General features: G+C 58.8%; 1 protein-coding gene across 1 annotated transcript in view; it reads left to right on the top strand.

Annotated features, from left to right (window-relative positions):
- Positions 1 to 5,938: 5,938 nt before the first annotated feature.
- The window catches only part of C2CD2 (C2 calcium dependent domain containing 2), a 62,720-nt gene continuing 51,498 nt past the window's right edge, over positions 5,939 to 17,160 (top strand). The window contains exons 1-2 of the mRNA XM_055313373.1: positions 5,939 to 6,042; positions 10,859 to 11,504. Coding sequence (XP_055169348.1) covers positions 5,939 to 6,042; positions 10,859 to 11,504 — 750 coding nt within the window. The remainder of the gene's footprint in view (positions 6,043 to 10,858; positions 11,505 to 17,160) is intronic.

The following is a 17,160-nucleotide window of genomic DNA, read 5'->3' as shown; positions in this document are numbered from 1 at the left end:
ACCCTTGGTACCATCAAGGCACAGTGCTGTGGGGCTCTCCCTGGGTACAGCTGGGCTCCAGGGCGGGGCCGAGGCAAGAAGCAGGTCACAAGGAGAGGAGGTGGAGTGTGCAGCAGCCGACACCAGGCCGGCAGGCAGCTCTCGGGTGCGTCCCGGGCCCGGTGCTGGCGGACGGTGGCGGACCCACAGGGTACTGCAGGAATGAAGGAACGAAGGCATGAAGGGGTACCAATGGCCTCGTTTGCTTCATTCATCTGGTTGTCAGATGGATAACCCGGGAAAGAATCGATGATGAGCACGAGGAGTCTGCCGCCGTGCCTTCTCCTGGAGCACCCACGGGCCCGACGAAGAAGTGCACACCGAGCACGGACCTCCCAACCCCACGGGCGTTTGGTGAACCAGCCTCGAGGACCAAGGCCCAGGAGTCCCGGGCCATCCCCGGCGGGCTCCCCTGCACCGCCTCTCCCTGCCTCAACTGGGGCTTGACACCCGTCAGCCCGATGATCAGAGCTGCGGATAAAGTCAGAGCTGCAAGGCCGTCAGGTGGGTCACGAGCGTGGCCACAGCAGAAGAGGAAGGCACGCTTAGTGACTTCGCGGGGAGCGGGACAGGGAAGGGACTCCGTGACACTACTGCGTGCGTTGGGGAGGAACAGGGAACAGGCTCGCTGGGACTCTGGACCGCTGCGGCCCCGTGCGAGGAGGTGCGCCCCGGCGTGGGCCTCGGGTGTGTGCGCCTCGGGTGGGCCGGGGCCGGGAGGCGGCACGAGCACAGGGAAGCCGTGGGGTCCGCGCTGGAACAGATGCTGCTGGAAAAAAAAAAAAAAGAGAGAGAGAGAGAGAGAGAAAGGAGAGCAAACCCTGACTTCTGTCCTCTTGAAAAGCTGGAAATACGAATACACGAAATGGAAAAGGAAATCAAAATTAAAACGGACTGGCAGGAGGTCTTGTTTTGGAGATCGCGGTCCTCTCAGCCCCGGCCCCTGGCCATGCACCCCCCTCCTCTGCCCGGCGACGGTGCCGAGAAGGTCGTCGGCCCAGTGTGATCGCTGAGACTCTGGGACAGTGTGGGTCAAGCGACATGGGTCCCAGGCACCCCCTTTATCTGCAAAGGTCTGCTCTCACCTGAATTTTATCTTTCGTGATAATCTGAACGCTTTGGCTAACAGGTAAAGCCCTCGGTGGAGTCCCTTCTTCTCAGGGAGCTTAGCCAAGTCCAAGGAGTACAGACCAGAATGCTGGGAAACCCACGGACGGACGGGAGACCAGCGGCGAGCAGGCCCTTGAGATGGGCAGTGGTTCAGCTCCTGAGTCCAGGGGCAGCTGGGAGCAGCGGGGGGTTGCCTGACGCGGTCACGGCTCAGGGTCCTCCTCAAGCCCACCTGGCTGTGAGTGTGTGTGCGTGGGAGGTGGTATTACACACATAACAGGAGCCTCCTTGTGAAATAACAAGGTCTGGGGCACCTGGGGGGTGCTCAGGTCGCGATCTCGGGGTCCTGGGTTCGAGTCCCGCATCGGGCTCCCTGCTTCTCCCTCTCCCTCTGCCTGCTGCTCCCCCTGCTTGTGCTCTGTCTCTCTGTCAAATAAATATATAAAATCACACACACACACAAAAGAAAGAAATAACAGAGTCTCCTGTGTTTTTCTTTTTTTTTTTTTTTAATTTTTATTTATTTATGATAGTCACACACAGAGAGAGAGAGAGAGGCAGAGACACAGGCAGAGGGAGAAGCAGGCTCCATGCACCGGGAGCCCGATGTGGGATTTGATCCCGGGTCTCCAGGATCGCGCCCTGGGCCAAAGGCAGGCGCCAAACCGCTGCGCCACCCAGGGATCCTCCTGTGTTTTTCAAAAAAAACCATGAGCGTTCTTCAAATGAATCGTCTTTATATTGGACCTTATTAAAAGCTGAAGCTACACCACGAATACGAAACCGGGGGAACCCTTCCCAGTGTTGGTTAAATCCATTGGTCAATTCCTATTTAAAAAAAAAAAAACAACAACTGTGCTAAGGCACACCTAACATAAAGTTGACCACGTTCCCCATTTTCAAAGTGGCCAGTGGCATTTGGTCCACTCAGAAGTGTTGTGCAACCATCACCACCATCTGTTCCAGAACATTTTTCTTCACCCCAGAAAGAAGGCCCTCTACCCCCCCTGCACCTGCGCCCCAGCCACTGGCCCCCACCGATCTGCTTGCTGCCTCCAGGGATCTGGACGTTTCCTGGAAGCGGAGTCTTGCGGTCTCGGGCCAGGCTGCAGGCTGGAGGAGAGGACACCTCCCAGGGTCGTGTGCACCCCCTTTCCTGCCGTGCTTCTGCTTCCCCGTCTCCCCAGAACAGAGCTTGTCAAGTAGCGAGGACAGTCCAATAAGAGCAGTGGCCTGGGGCACAGGCTTGGTCCCTCCAAGGGCCTCCTGGACGTCCCCTGTCTAGGACATCCTCAGGTATCACACGCAGTAAAGCCAGTCTGCCCGCCCCCGCCCCCCGACCGGCTCTCACTGGACTTCGCTGGGCCTCAGGAACCTGCTGGCAGGAAGTGTCTCGCCCACTCTGGCTCTCCACGCAGTCAGGGAGGGTGGGCGGCTTTGATGGGGCGATGACACCCAGGCGGCTCACCCCCCATGGGTGTCTGGACCTCCCAGAGGACATCCTCATGGCGATGTGGTGGGGGACGTGCGTTCTGTGTCCTCCTTGTCCCCATCCCTTGATGCCCCAGGCTGGGGAGCCCCAGGAGGCGGCCGCCAGCTGATGGGGGTGGTGGGTGCAGGACAACCCTGCCGTCCCATCCGTCCGCCCCTCCGCACATTGCCCGCACGGAGCTCATCCCTGGCATCCACGGAACTTCACGTTGACCATCTTTGTCCTGTTCCTTCAATTTTGCATCACTTCTTAGGTCAAATTTATTTTAAGGCAAAATTAACTATTTATTTATTTATTTATTTATTTATTTATTTATTTATTTATTTATTTAAAAATATGTTATTTGTTTATTCATGAGAGATACACAGAGAGGCAGAGAAAATGGTCTTTGAAAAAATGATTTTGGGGGCGCCTGGAGGGCTCAGCGGTGGAGCGTCTGCCTTCGGCTTAGGGCGTGACCCTGGGGTCCCGGGATCGAGTCCCGCATCGGGCTTCCCGCAGGGAGCCTGCTCTCCCCTCTCCTGCGTCTCTGCCTCTCTCTTTGTGTCTCCCATGAATAAATAAATAAAACCTTAAATAAAGAAATGAATAAGTAAAAATAAAAACAAGATTCAACTGAGTAAATTAGAAGATCTAACTGGTTTTCTTCATCGATCCACGAACTGGGCAGCCCTCCCAACCAGCCGGGGCGGGGGAGCTCTGAGCTGTAGAGCAGGGAAGGTTCTTACAGGAAGGAGGGTGGGACGAGGAAGTTACTAGCAAAGGAAAGGATTGTTTTGGGCAAGGTCACCTTCCCTGGGGGGGAAGAGCTGGGGTCTGATCCTGCAGATTGCCTCCTCTTCCTTTGGGGGAGGGAGGAGGACCCACGGGACAGATGATCTCCTTAATGCCACCGGAAGATTCCTCACTGGCTGGTTATGACTACATTTTTTTGGGGGGAGCGGAGATTGGGACTGCAGTTAGTAGGGGTGCAGCGCTGGCCTGGTGACACGACGGGGGGGGGGGGCAGTGCTGTTCTTTTTGACAGGACCCAGGCGCTCTGTCTGCCGACTTGCCCCAGAGATTGTCACTCGGAATCCGTGTTTTCTATGATGCAGTTAAGTCAACAACGAATGATCCTGCCCTGCAGAGGGGCTTCTGTGTGTGTGTAGGGGGGTGGGGGTGGGGTTGTGTGGACTCTCTGAGCTCGCGCAGATGCAGACGTTAGTGTACATGAGGACCAGCTTCCTTGACATCTTGTCTACCCCCCGGAACATTTCTTTTTCCAGCGCCTTTCGAAGGGGTCTGTTTAAGGTCGGCGGCGCCTGGGAGGGGGTTTGTGTGATGCTCATTTCCACCTGCGTGGTATTTACCTGCGGCCCCGGGGCTTTAACATCCTGCTCCTTGGTGACAAAGATCGCCAAGCCTGCACTGCCCCAGTCCTGCCCTGGAGAAATGGGACACAGGCACCCCCGGAAATCACCTCGATCTTCTTTTTCCTGCTCCTCCGGGGAAGCCTGGGCCCACTGCTGGTCGCCAGTCCAGCCCGGCCCTGCGTTCTGAAAGGCTGGCTGCTGCTGTGACGGCCGCACAGTCGCCAGGCCGCTCGTCCCCCATCTCACCCGACACAGAAGCAGGTTAGAGGAATAATCAGGAGCACATCCGGGGCGGGATCCGTATGTGCTTAAACACACAAAATGTAGGGCTGAAGCGGGACCTCTTTCTCCCGCAGGGACAGGGGCCCATCAGCCACCTTCTTTCTGTCACCTGGGGAAGAGCTCCCAGGGTGCAGGCCAGGCTGCTTCCCTCCCCGGAGCTGTCTTCACCTTTGTGGCCCTCCTGACCCGGGGTGTGGGGGGGTGGGGGTCAGATTGCCAGATGGGGAAGCAGAGCTGGGACACGGTAGCCGCAGGTGCCAGCCCCCTGCTCCGAGGGCTCCTCCCTCCCCTGCTCAGCCCCCCAGGTCCCTGAGAGGGCGCTGGACCCGTCCAGGAAGCAGTGCACCGAGAGAACGGGGGTGGTGGCCCCAGGGGCACATAGGGACAGCTACACTTGGCACTTATGGTGGGAGGGGCCGCGATGACTGGGTCAGAATCCACGGAAATGTCAGACATCGCAGTCAATCCTCTGAAGACTTGCTCTCTGATTCTGCAGGTTCCTGGTGCAGACTTGCTGCTCCCCCCGCCACCCCCCGCCCCGGGGTGGCACGAAGGATCCCGCAGGGAACACTAGGGGGTTCCAGGTCTGTCCCCGCCATCCTCGGGCCACATTATCCCTGGTGAGTTACTGATGGCGGGAATCACTGTAAGGCGGCGGGCCAGCAGAAGTCATTCATGTTTTCCTCTTTTAATCACTGAATTGGCTATTTCCACACTTGAGTATTTTTCCAGGGCAGCAAAATCATCCACTTTGTCTTCTTGGATTATTTGGTGCGCCACCGAAATGGACAGCAGTCCTCCGTCATGAGCACATGGATGACGTCATAGGCGAACAGCTGCTCCCGGGGAGGGTTGGGAAGCCCTTTGATGGTGTTTTCCTTTAACTCTCAAAGAGGCAAACTATCCCTCTAGAAATTTATTGGATTCTATCCTTATGCCCAGAGAGGCTTAAACATAACACACACACACAGTGCACAAAGAGAAAACTTGGTTACACTCGCAGGAAGAGACATCCCGAGTCCCACATGGGGCGTCTGAGCCGTGAGCGCGCCCTTCTCTAGCCGAGCCATCCCCTAGGTGAAGCCCATGTTCTTCCAAAGTCAGCACTGGGAATAGGGGAATCAATGGGACTGTAGAGGTGGATCTAGCACATTCGGCGAGGAGCTAGGAGCAGCACCCCTTTGTGAGCCCCAGGGGACGGAGCCCAGCCAGAAGGGCCCATGGCAGCCCCCCTCCCCCGCTGGGGCCTTTGATGCAGGCAGGCCACAGCAAAGTCCCGACAAGGGCGTGGGTAGGCATCTGTCTCCGGCGCCTTCATCTCTGCCTCCCCAGCTGGCCCTCTTGCAGGGCCCCCACCGCCCCGAGGAACCCCTCGAAGCGGGCATCTGTAGGGCAGACCTATCTGACTCTCCAACAGCATGATCTCACCTGTCAGGGGACAGGTGTGCTACCAGCATCCTTCTGAGTGAAGGAGAACATGCATTTTAGGCACCTGCCTCCTTGGAAGGACCTCTTCAGCATAGAGAATAGGAAAAAGAAAAATACAAGGTTAGCTATTTCATTCCGAAGTTAGGTGCCAGCCTTGGGTGCCAGCAGAATTGCCCTATCACCTCCCTTTTGGGCAGCCACGCAGGAGGCTTCCCCGAACCACCTGGCCGGGATGGAGCCTGCCATCCGGGGCGGCTTCCTCCATCTGCCCGGCGTGGGCGCGGTGCTGCAGGACGGCATCATTAGGGTGGCCCAGGCCAGGCTCCTGGCAGGCTGGCTGGTCCCCAGCAGGCTGCCAAGCCCTGCCTCAGACCCAAGGCCTCCCCTCCCTGCATGGCGGCATGACTCAGGGCCCTGGACGGGCCATCACCAGGTGGGATTCGAGGGCACATCCTGCTGACAGGTTGGTTGGGAGGTGGGGAGCCTGGAGCTTGGGGCTGGGGGGATGGAGATGGCCCCTTGGGCCCTCCTTGGCGGGCGTCTGCGGGACGGTGATCTGATTCCCCGGCCACTGCAGCAGCCACTGGGACAGGACCCCATGTCTGCCCCAGAAAGGGCCTGGGATGGAGCAGAGGCTCCACAGAAGTTCCTCGAGTGAACCCTGAGTGAACTTCCTCCCCCTGTGGGTCTGAAAGAGTCCGCGTCTCCCGGGCCGCAGAACACAAAAGGCAATTCATCTTCTTGGGACAGATCTTTGCCCACGCACTTGAGAAACGGGACCCCTTCCTTTCCAGCCTCTAACGGTTTTCTCTTTTGAGGGGAATTTGTTTGCTTTATAAGAGGTGGTGGAAACAACACGGGCTTTGGGGCCGATGCCCCCTGGGGTCAGACTCTGGCCCTGCCACTTCCTTCCTGTGTGGCCTCGGACACGTGACTCAGCCTCTGAACTCAGGCCCCTCACTCTGAAAACGGGGTGATGCCATCCTCTGTGTGGTGCCCTGAAGACGAAGTGAGGCCCTCCCGCCGCCGAGCACCTGCTGGCACCCAGCCTGCCAGGTGCCCGACCCGCGCCACAGGGAGGCATGTGGCACGGCCCCACCCCCAGGGCTGGCCGCCCCTCAGCGTCACTCCTGCTGGGGGGGGGGCACCCGGCCCCGCAACGGGGACAGGAAACCAGCCGGGAGCTCACCTATTGTGGAAATGACAAACGCCCTGTGATCGTTGCCAAGGAGATGCTCAAATGTCCCCACGGACCCCACTGCCCAGGGCACAGAGCCAAGTCTTAAAAGCATTTTGCCGAGAGGGAATTCTCGGAATGTCTCCCCTGGAGTGCCGCACATTTGTCATCCCGGTTGTCATCCAACCAAGTCCAGGGCCCTCGCCCCAGCCGGCCACCACGCCCCAGGCTGCGGGCAATCGGGCAATCGGAGCACAACGTGATGACTCAAGCAATACCAGTAACCACGCAAAGTGAAGGAGGAGCTGCTCCACCAGGTCAGAGACAAACGATAAACGTTCGGAACCTCCTCCTTTCCTCTTCTACAAATTTAAGATAATTACTGGGAAATAAGCGTTGGAAGTATCTATCCCGATTTTTGTCGTTGTTAAGCATTCTTAAAAATCCAGAAGAAGAGCTGGCTCAGTGGTGACGAACAACTTCTAGCATTAATATGTTTGTTTAGAGATAAGAAACCTAGGACACTCGACATATGTATGGATTTTTAATTTAATTTTATTTTATTTTTGTATGGATTTTTAAAAACATTAATGTCGTCACGGCACGTCCTGGGTTGGTAGGGAGAGACGTCGAAATACTTGCATCCTGGTTGCACGGATGAGGCACCCGGAGATTGCGTGACTCGGTGGGATCACCCAGCAAGCAATGGTGAAGCACTGAGAAGCATTTTGGAAATGATTTTTACATGAAAATAAAACCCAGAACAGTGGAGCGTCCTGAGCTCTCACAACCAGTTATTATAGAACATTCCGAAGAGAAGTTTGGAAATGCAGCTTTTGCTGTTTCTTCCCTGCCGCCGTGGGACTCACAGGGTCCGAGGTTCAGAGCCATGCCTTCTAGGGAATTCCAGGCAGGCTGGCAGTGTGAGCTCCCACTGTTCCCATGGGCCCCACCCCTGCACTGAGACCCCCCCCACCCCCCACCTGCTCACAGAAGCTCAATTCAAAGCAGCGTGGTTCCCTTTTGGGAGTGGTTAAAAACAGCAAGCAGCTGCCGTGAGGTGAGCGTGTTGGAACCCACCATATCTTCGACGGTTTGGTGGCCAGGAGAGTCCTTTCTGTGCAGAGCAGCGGTCTGGCTCCCTGGGCAGAAGGGATTTGGGGTGCAGGAGGGGGCCCTGTGCTGGGAGCAGGGAGTGTCACCAGCTGGGGAGGTGAAGGACCCAGGTCCTCCGAGCCGGGGATGAACGGGCCTGGGCCTAAGGAGCAGTGGCTGGGAGCAGAAGCAGAAGGAGCCTGGTCTTTTCCTAGATTCACAAGATGTTTCAGTTTCTTTTCTTTAAAAAAGATTTTATTTATTTATTCATGAGAGACCCAGAGAGAGAGAGAGGCAGAGACACAGACAGAGGGAGAAGCAGGCTCCCTGCGGGGAGCCCGAAGGGGGACTCGATCCTGGGACTCCAGGGTCACGCCCTGGGCTGAAGGCGGCGCTAAACCGCTGAGCCACCTGGGCGCCCCGATGTTCCAGTTTGCATCACACGTTCTGGCCCTCCCGCCTTTTCCTATGAGCCCAGGGCCATGCCTTGTTTTCCCTCATTTTGCTTCTCCGCAGAAGTAATTCAGTTTACATTCCCTTTGTAAGCACTTACAGCAGCGTGACGAATTCCAAGCCAGGGGAGGTGCTTACTTTACAGTTGGTTACAAGCCTCTAACTGAGACAGTGGGGGAGTGTGCCTCGGAGACACGGCGCTGGAGGAATGAGACTGGTTCCACCAGTCACACGGGACGGGCTATCTGGTGACCACCGACGCAGGGCCACAGCCAGCGCGCTCGAGCACATGTGTCACCTCGCTGGAATGAGGCGATGGGGAGCTCCAGGCATCTAGCTATCCCTGTCATGCTGGCAAGGGGGCAGCGGTACTCGAGTTACTCAGCTGCAGGGTTCTGGCTGCAGAGCCGACAAGAATCAGGCGTTTCCTCCAAATAAGAAGAGATTTCTGAGAAGCAGGAGAGCTCTTCCCCTCACCCCCCCAGGAGCCTGTGGGCAGAATGGGGAGCTAGTGTTGAATGGCCAGGCAGCTCGCAGAAAGCTCAGAGGATCATTCTGCTTCCACTTTCTTTTTTTTTTTAAGATTTTATTTATTTATTATTATTCATGAGAGACATAGAATGAGAGAGGGGGGGGGGCAGAGACACAGGCAGAGGGAGAAGCAGGCTCCATGCAGGGAGCCCGACGTGGGACTCAATCCGGGGTCTCCAGGATCACGTCCTGGGCTGAAGGCAGGTGCTAAACCGCTGAGCCACCCAGGGATCCCCCTGCTTCCACTTTCTAATCTCAGACCTGCCAAGGGAGCCTTATAGCCTCATTCCCCCTCGCCCCCCCCAACCCTGATCCAGCTCACCTGGGCACTCCCTGCCAGCTTCCTGTTCGGTTTCCCACAAGGGCTCTCAGACTGGCTGGCCTCCTAATCCCTTCCTCTTTTTCAAAGAAAGTCAGGCCCCTTGGGTATAAACTCCTTTGTCCTGCCACTCCCTGCCCACCACTTGGGACTCGCCTTCCTCTCTCCCTGACCTCCAACCTCTAAGCAAGAAGTATCTCCTGTGCGGGCGCTAGGCCTAGTTTAAACCCCTTTTCTTGCGTCCTCGGGGTCACCTTCTAGCTGGCCTCTCTGCCCCCTTCTACTTCCTTCCGACCTGGTCTCCACCGTCTGCTGGGAGTGATATTTGTAAAATCCCATTTGTTCACTCTGTGTTTAGAACAGCTTGTTGCCTCTCCCTTTCCATGGCATGATCCACGATGCATAATTTGGGGGCTCCAGGTGCAGCTTCTGCTCGCCTCCTGACTGCCTCCAGCTCTCACACCCCCTTGCCCTCTCTGGCTTGGGAATACACACACAGGCATGCTTCCTCACATGCCCTTGTACTGACCTCCCCCCTTCCAGGAGGCACCTCACCCCTGTCTTTAACACTTGGTATCCAGCGCAGGTGCATCCCACCATCTGTGTTTCTCTTTGCTCTACTGTTTCCGGGGCTTTTGCCTAATAAGTGTCAAAAGTGGCATTAGCCTGCGAACCGGATGGAGGTTCCCAATCCTGGATCTGCCAAACCAGCGGGCGTCCTTAGCAAACTCCCCCACTGGGGCCAGCTTCTAAGGCTTCTCTCTGCCAGCACCGTGGCAGGGAGGGGTCGAGGGGGGACAAGGGACGACCCCCCCCCCCCCCCGCTGCCACAGCAGAGCCAGAACCCCCACTGATGTCGCCAGGCGGGCTGGAGCCCCGGGGAACGCCAGGTGAGAGGAGGCCGAGGCCGAGCGCTTGGGCGCACCCAACCCAACTCAAGGTCAGGTCCTCCTCGTCCTGGGAGCTGCGGAACATACCTGCGCTTCACTAGGTTGTGACTCAGGCCTGTCATCTGGCCTGGGAGGCTCCCGGGCTAGCGTTCCGCGGCCGTTCCTACCATTGGGGGCTGAGCGTGCACGGCGGCGAGGAGCGCAGGGGCAGGTCGCGCACGCACCCTTGCACACTCCCCTGCCAAGTTGGGGCGTTTCCCGGAGCCCCCCCCACGTTGGGCGTGGGCGTGCAGCCCAGGGGCGAGGCTCCAGGCCCCGCAGACTTCGGGGTGCGAGTTGTGGGTTCCTAGGGACTTTCCAAGTGTGTGAAAAGCAGGCAGTGTCTGGCCGCGGGGCAGAGGGTGCTCCTAGAAACCACCCTTGCGCGCGCGCCCAGGCGCGCCCCCCCATGCGCGCGCGGGAGCCCAGCCCGCCCGGCCCAGCGCAGCCCTGGGGTCGGGCTAAGCGGAAAGCCCCGCCCCCCCCGCCCCGCGGCCCCGGTCACCGTCACCCGAGGCCCGAGCGGCGCGCGCGCACGTGGAGGGGCGCGGAGAGGGGGGCGGGGAGGCGCGCGCGGGGCCGCGGGGCCTTTAAGGGGCCGGGCGGGGGGAGGGGGCCCCGGGCGCAGGGGCGGTGCTGGCCCCGCAGGCCCCGCCCCCGGCCCGCCCCGGCCCGAGCCTCCTCCGGCCACTGCTGGGCCGCGGGCGGGACGCCCGGGGCGGCGCGCGGAGGAGGAAGCGCGCCCTCCGCGGCCCGGGACCTGCCCAGACGCCGGGCGGGCCCGCCGAGCGCCGCGGCCCCATTTCCCAGGTGTGCGGGGCCGGGGCGCATCCCGAGCCGCGCGGCTCCTCCCGCTCGGCCCCCACCCCGCCCCGGGGGCCCCGCCGCGCCCCCTCCACGCCCCCCGCGAGCCCCGCCGGCCGCGCGCTCATGCCCTGAGCTCGCCGCCCGCGGGCTCTGCGCCCCGGCCGGGGCCGCCCTGGCAACTTGGGGCGAGGCGCGCGGGCGATGCGCCATCGCCATGTCCCGCCTGAGCTCGTGGCTCGGTGAGGTCCAGTGGCTGGTCTTGGTGTCGCTCTTCGTCGCGGCCCTGGGCACCGTGGGCCTGTACCTGGCGCAGTGGGCGCGGGCCAGGGCGCGACCCCGGGCCCCGCGGCGGGCTGCAGAGCCTGGCGAGGGCCGGCGCCCCGAGGGCGACGCGCTGCTCGCCTGGATCCTGACGCTGCACAGCTGGAGGAGCCAGTGGCAGGCCGCCTGGGTGACCGCCCTGAATGATGAGGCCAGACGGAAAGGGGTGAGTGTCTGCGCGGGCGGTGGCGCGGCGCGCGTCCCCCGAAGCCCCGCCGCGGCCCCGCACCGGAGGAAGCCAGCCTCCCCCGCGGCAGAGCATTCCTGAAAGTTAGGAGGCAGACCCAGGAGCGCGGGGCGGGGGTGGGGGCGGGGGGGACCCTGATGGGGAGCCGAGACAAAGCCCTGGGGCGTGAGTCCCCACCGGTCAGGTGCGCCAGGCTGGGCGCCCCCCCCCCGCCCCCTGCCCCGAGCGCGCGCCCACCCTGGAGGGACTCTCCAGAGGGGCCCCCTGCCCTTCCTTGGAGTCCCAGGTGGGCTCCGGCACCCGCTGGATGCTCACTGCTTTCGCACCTGGCAGATGAATAACTGTGACCCAAATATGACTCCGTCTGCAGACATGAATTTCTTTTTTCCGAGCACGTCTTTCCAAAAGGTGTCCAAGAGGTGTCCAAGAGGTTTCCAAAAGGTTAGCGCCCTTTGGCTTGCAGAGGGAGTTGGCCGCGTGTTGAGGGCCAGCCACTTGCCAGACATGGTCCTGGGGAACTTGCAGTGCCTGTATCTCTTCTTTAGACCCTCACGGCTCCTGGGACGGTCGTGTCGCCCGCATTTTACAGGCGGGGAAACTGAGGCCCGCACAGGTGAGGTGACCTGCCCAAGGTCACACGGCCTGTGGGGAGCAGAGCCGGGAGTTGAACTCGGCTCCCTCCCGCCTCAAAGCTCGGGGCTTACTGCTTCGCTCTGGGCCAGGCTCTCCAGAGGTGGTGTTTCCCCCGTGGTTATTTCCTTGCTGACTTATTTTTACTTTTAAGGCGTCTTCGTTTCCCCGACAGGCTGCTGCCGTCTACTATTTCGAGGCTTTCCCGAAGAGGAATTAGGGCCTGGTGTGTTTGGGGAAGTGCCTCCCAGCCTCTGCTCATTCATTACCCGTGCTTTCGCGTTCCTACACCTGCTTGGGAAGCCTGTGGCCATTCGCTTTAAAAATAGTGAGGGCTTCGGGTCTGGATCGCTCACCCTCTAAAATATTTCCACAGCGGGGCCCGCTGGCTGGTCTTTGCGCCATGGCCCTGACTCACACGGCCATGGCTTTTTTTTTTTTTTTTTTTTTTAAGATTTATTTATTTATTTATGATAGAGAGAGACACACACAGGAGGAGGGAGAAGCAGGCTCCATGCCAGGAGCCCGACGCGGGACTCGATCCCGGGACTCCAGGATCATGCCTTGGGCCAAAGGCAGGCGCTAAACCGCTGAGCCACCCAGGGATCCCTGGCCATGGCTTTTTAAAAAAACAATAATCTTTGAGCGTAGATGAGTATAAATTCATCAACTCAAAAGACCATGTTCTGAACTATTGAAAAAATTATACTGTACCTTTTAGATGAAAAAAGCCTTCAAGGTCAGTTGGCTCCGTGTGTCTGGATGGCTAGAATCTGTGCCCTGCTGTCCCGAGCTGGACTCGTCCTATTCAGGGGAACTGCCCTGTCTCTTCCTCTCTCCTGTCTCTTAAGCAGACTCTGCACCCGACATGGGGCTTGAACTCACAACCTTGAGATCAAAAATCACATGCCCTACTGACTGAGCCAGCCAGGTGCCCCGGAACCACCCCATCTCTTGTGGGAGACCTAAAGCCACATGTGTGAGCAAACACAGATTTTTTTTAAAAAGATTTTATTTATTCATGAGAGACCCAGAGAGAGAGGCAGGGACACAGGCAGAGGGAGAAGCAGGCTCCCTGTGGGAAGCCTGATGCAGGACTCGATCCCAGGACCCCGGGGTCACTCCCTGGGCTGAAGGCAGATGCTCAACCACGGAGCCACCCAAGTGCCTGCAAACACAGATTTGTTTCCCCAGGAAGCTGTTGTCTTTAACCCCCTAACTGACCTGGCATCACAGGCCTGGGCTCTGTGGTGGAGTTTACTTTGGGCTGGTTGTGTGAACAGGTGGGAGCCTTGTCCCAGGTCTCCCTGGAATTTGAGCACGTGTGGGCTGAATGATGAGAACCCTTCACTTCTCACCGTGGGCCTCCTGATGGAGCTTCTGGTGCGGAGGCCTGACCCTGCCTCCTGCAGATTTGGGATAGTCCTGCTTAAATCGTGTTGCTTCGTGTCCTGACGTTTCTCGTTTGGCTTCGGGAAATAGGATATGATGCTTCCAGATTACCCACGTGCCTGGAGTGTTGAGGAAGAAAGGAGGAGCGCTCTGCTCTGGAATTTGTCTTTGGCCAGTCTGGTAAAGCGGAGAACACCAAAAAAAAAAAAAAAAAAGCCCTGAGGGTTTTGCCCAAATCACCTGCATTTTTGCGTGGGAGCTGGAGGGGCTCTGTGTTCTGGGAGGCCAAGATTCGGCTTGTCTGCTCTCTGTCCTCCACCTGCTACTGGCCATGCACTGCAGACAGAGCCTTAGAAGTCAGTTTTTCCAGGCTCCTGCCTGGAAGTGACAGGCACCGAGCTCAAGACGAAATTGTGCAGAGTCTTCTCTGGTGGTTTTGCGAAGACGTGGGTTGGTTGTGATTGTGTTGTCAGGGGTGGATTGGTTTTGTGTGTGTGTGTGTGTGTGTGTGGTGTCCCTCTGCCCTCCCCGATGCCTGCAAGTAAGTGTTGCTTGATTTGAATCCAAATGACAGGCTTGGCAGACAGATAGGATCTGGGTAAGTGACTTGTCATACCCTGCCCTGTCTCGGGCCACCTCTCTTGCTGCATAGACGGCAGCCTGGGGGAGCAGGAACTGGTGTTGCCGGAGTGGGTGTCCTGACCTGCCTGCGGGAGTTTCTCCGAGTCCTCCTCCGGCTCCATTCCCACTAATCCCCGAATAGGGTTGACACTCCCAGCCCACTGGCCTCTGGAGAGCAACAGCTTAGTGGCGCTCTTCCGCCCCTGCCTGCCGAGGGAGACCACTTCTCGACCCGTCCCTGGGGCTTGAGGACGCGCTGGATGGGAGTTAATCGAGCCTGGCACCTTCCACGCAGATGGGATTCCCTGTGGATGGAGGCAGGAGCTCCTCCCAATTGAAGCTCTGCTCCAGTTTTGAATTTTAAGCCTGGAAAGAGGGGGACGCCTGGGTGGCTCAGCGGTTGAGCATCTGCCTTTGGCTCAGGGCATGGTCCCGGGGTCCTGGGATCGAGTCCTCGCAGGGAGCCTGCTTCTCCCTCTGCCTGTGTCTCTGCCTCTCTGTGTGTCTCTCATGAATGAATGGATGAAATCTTAAAAAAAAAAAAAAAAAAAAGACTGGAAGGGACCCTAAACCCGGGTAGCAGAGCACCTCCTGTCTGCTGCGGAGGCTTGCCCGGGCTGCCCTGGCTCCTGGGCAGGGGTCCGTGTGGTCCGCCCTCATCCGTTGTCACATTCTGCCATGGGCAGCAAGTTCGACTTGGCGACCCAAATGCTCCCTTAATTGAGGCACAGATGCAAAGGGTGAAAGGGCGATGTTGTTTCACCTGCTGCCCTAACCATGGGGCTTGTATCTCTAGGCAGCCGAGGGCCGATGGGGAACCTGCGGCCTCCCTCTCCTTGCACCCTGGACCACCAGCGACCGTGGCAGATGGGCCCCTGGCATTCCAGCCCTCGCTCCAGAAGCATTTGTAAATCAGGCAGGATGGTGACTTGGGGGGGACACGGGGGCAAGCGCTCGCTGCTGCGCCAGCTGGTCTGACAGATGCCAGGTGCCTAGGGAGCACAGCCGAGCTGCCCCGAGAGCTTCGAGAAAGTCTGCGTGCCCCCACCCACCCCCAGTGCAGACGCCGTAGGTTTCCACAGGCTCCCCAGGTCGCTTCTCCCCAGTGAGGAGCCCGCAGAGGCACACCTGTCCCTGCGCCAGCCGCCGGTCAGGCCCCCCCCCCCCCCCCCCCCCCCCCGGCGACACGTGTCCTCTCTGGTGCCGCCAACACCGGATTCCCGTTGATCTGGTGACAGTTCAGTCACGGAGCACAGGAAGCCGGCTCAGTCACCAGACTGGAAACTAATACCCCGTTATCCAAAGGCAGCAGCAGAGGTTCTCCCTCCAGACCCCCTGTGCGCCTGTGAATGTTCACAGGGTGGTTTGTGGCGCTCATCAGGGACCCCAGCCGTGGTGGTGCGCACCCCCAACCCCCCCCCCCCAGGGGCTCTCGAAGCCAGGGTGGCCCTGCCTCCCAAGGCTGCTGCTGTTGCCGCCGCTGGACCACACGTGGGGAGCAGTGGTTCCCGAGCGAGGGCCATGTCCTGTGGCTGGTGTTGTGGACTTGTCTAGAAACGGGCCCGCCCAGCTTGGCTGAGGGCCCTGAGTTAGGAGGGTCACCCAAGCCGTTTGTTGCTTTAGTCGTTTGCTGAGGATTTTTCTTTTTTTTTTTCCGGAAGAATGTTCTCCATGCAAACGACCGAGACTGTGGGACAATTTGTGGTCTTTGTGTTATCTAAAAAAATAAAAAAGACGCCGCCGCGTGAACTTACAACGTGTTATTAATAGCTCTGACTCGTATATGAGCTTTGACATTTTAAAAAGTAAACAAAGCGACAGGACTTTACAGCTTTCCGATTTCCCCACGAGCTTTGAGTGGCGCTCACAAAAATCTGAACTCCTTGAGCGGCGTCTGTGGCCACAGCGTAGGAGGCCAGCTGGGCTGGGGAGACCGTGAAGGTGACTTTGGGCCTGGGCCATGGACCTAACCCGTCGCTGTTGGGCTGCTCAGACATCCGGGGTTCTCTCCCGTGTGGGGCCCTCCCATGGGTCGTTGCTTTCCTCTTGAGCACTTCATCAACCTTTCTCCTTCTTGAACTTGTGTGAACCTGCAGGTCTCGGGGACGCTCAGGTCCCCGATCCGATCCTCCCCTTCCGAGAGGATGCTGTCCCCGCCCCCACCCAGGCCACCTGCTCTTGTCCCCTGCACCCTGTGAGCTCCGGGGATGGTGAGCCAGCCCGGAGCCTTGTGTGTGCAGACACAGCCACCTCGGTGCCCTGCACAAGGCTGGCTCCAGGGCTGGCTGGGAGCGGGTGGTGGCTGCGGGTGGGGGTCGATGAATGACAGGCCCCAGCAGAAACCTGTCTCTGGCCGGGGAGGAACCGTGGCGACGTGCTTCACCCGGTCTGGACGCAGGCCTTCCCCTGCTTGGGAGCCGGCCAAGCCCGGGCAAAACAAGCTGTTTAATGTGCTTTGTTTTTCACTTCGGAAGAATCAACAGTAAAGGAGGCGCACTGATGACTTTGCAAATTGTCAATATGAAACCCGGGAATAGGCGCCAGTTCCGGCTGTTCTTTGCCCTCGCCCATTCTCCCAAAGAGACAGGAATTGAGGAGAAGGAAGAGTGGGTGTAGTGTTAACGTCAACTAGAAGGCAGCCAAAGCTAACTTCCATTCCCATCGGCCAGGTCGTGGGTTGCTTGGGGGGGGGGGCTCCTTGAGCGGCTCGGAGGAAGCTGGAAGGCAGCTCTGGGGCTGTGTGACCTCAGGGCCAGCCCAGTGCCCTCTCTGTGCCTCGTCTGTAAAAGCGGACGGCGGTGGGCTCAGCCTGGAAAGCAGATCCTCTCCGGGTGGGGTGCGGTTCTGTGTGAGGTGTCTAGCACATACCAGCGAAGGTGGGCTGTTATCTTGTAAAGTCTCCCTTTAAAAAAAAAAAAAACAAAAAAACTTGGGATCCCTGGGTGGCTCAGTGGTTTAGCGCCTGCCTTCAGCCCAGGGCATGATCCCAGAG

Source organism: Nyctereutes procyonoides, unplaced genomic scaffold, assembly GCF_905146905.1.
Source record: "Nyctereutes procyonoides isolate TBG_1078 unplaced genomic scaffold, NYPRO_anot_genome, whole genome shotgun sequence".
NCBI lineage: Eukaryota > Metazoa > Chordata > Mammalia > Carnivora > Canidae > Nyctereutes > Nyctereutes procyonoides.
The sequence above is the reverse complement of the archived record's forward strand: the minus strand, read 5'-3'. Positions and strand labels throughout refer to the sequence as shown.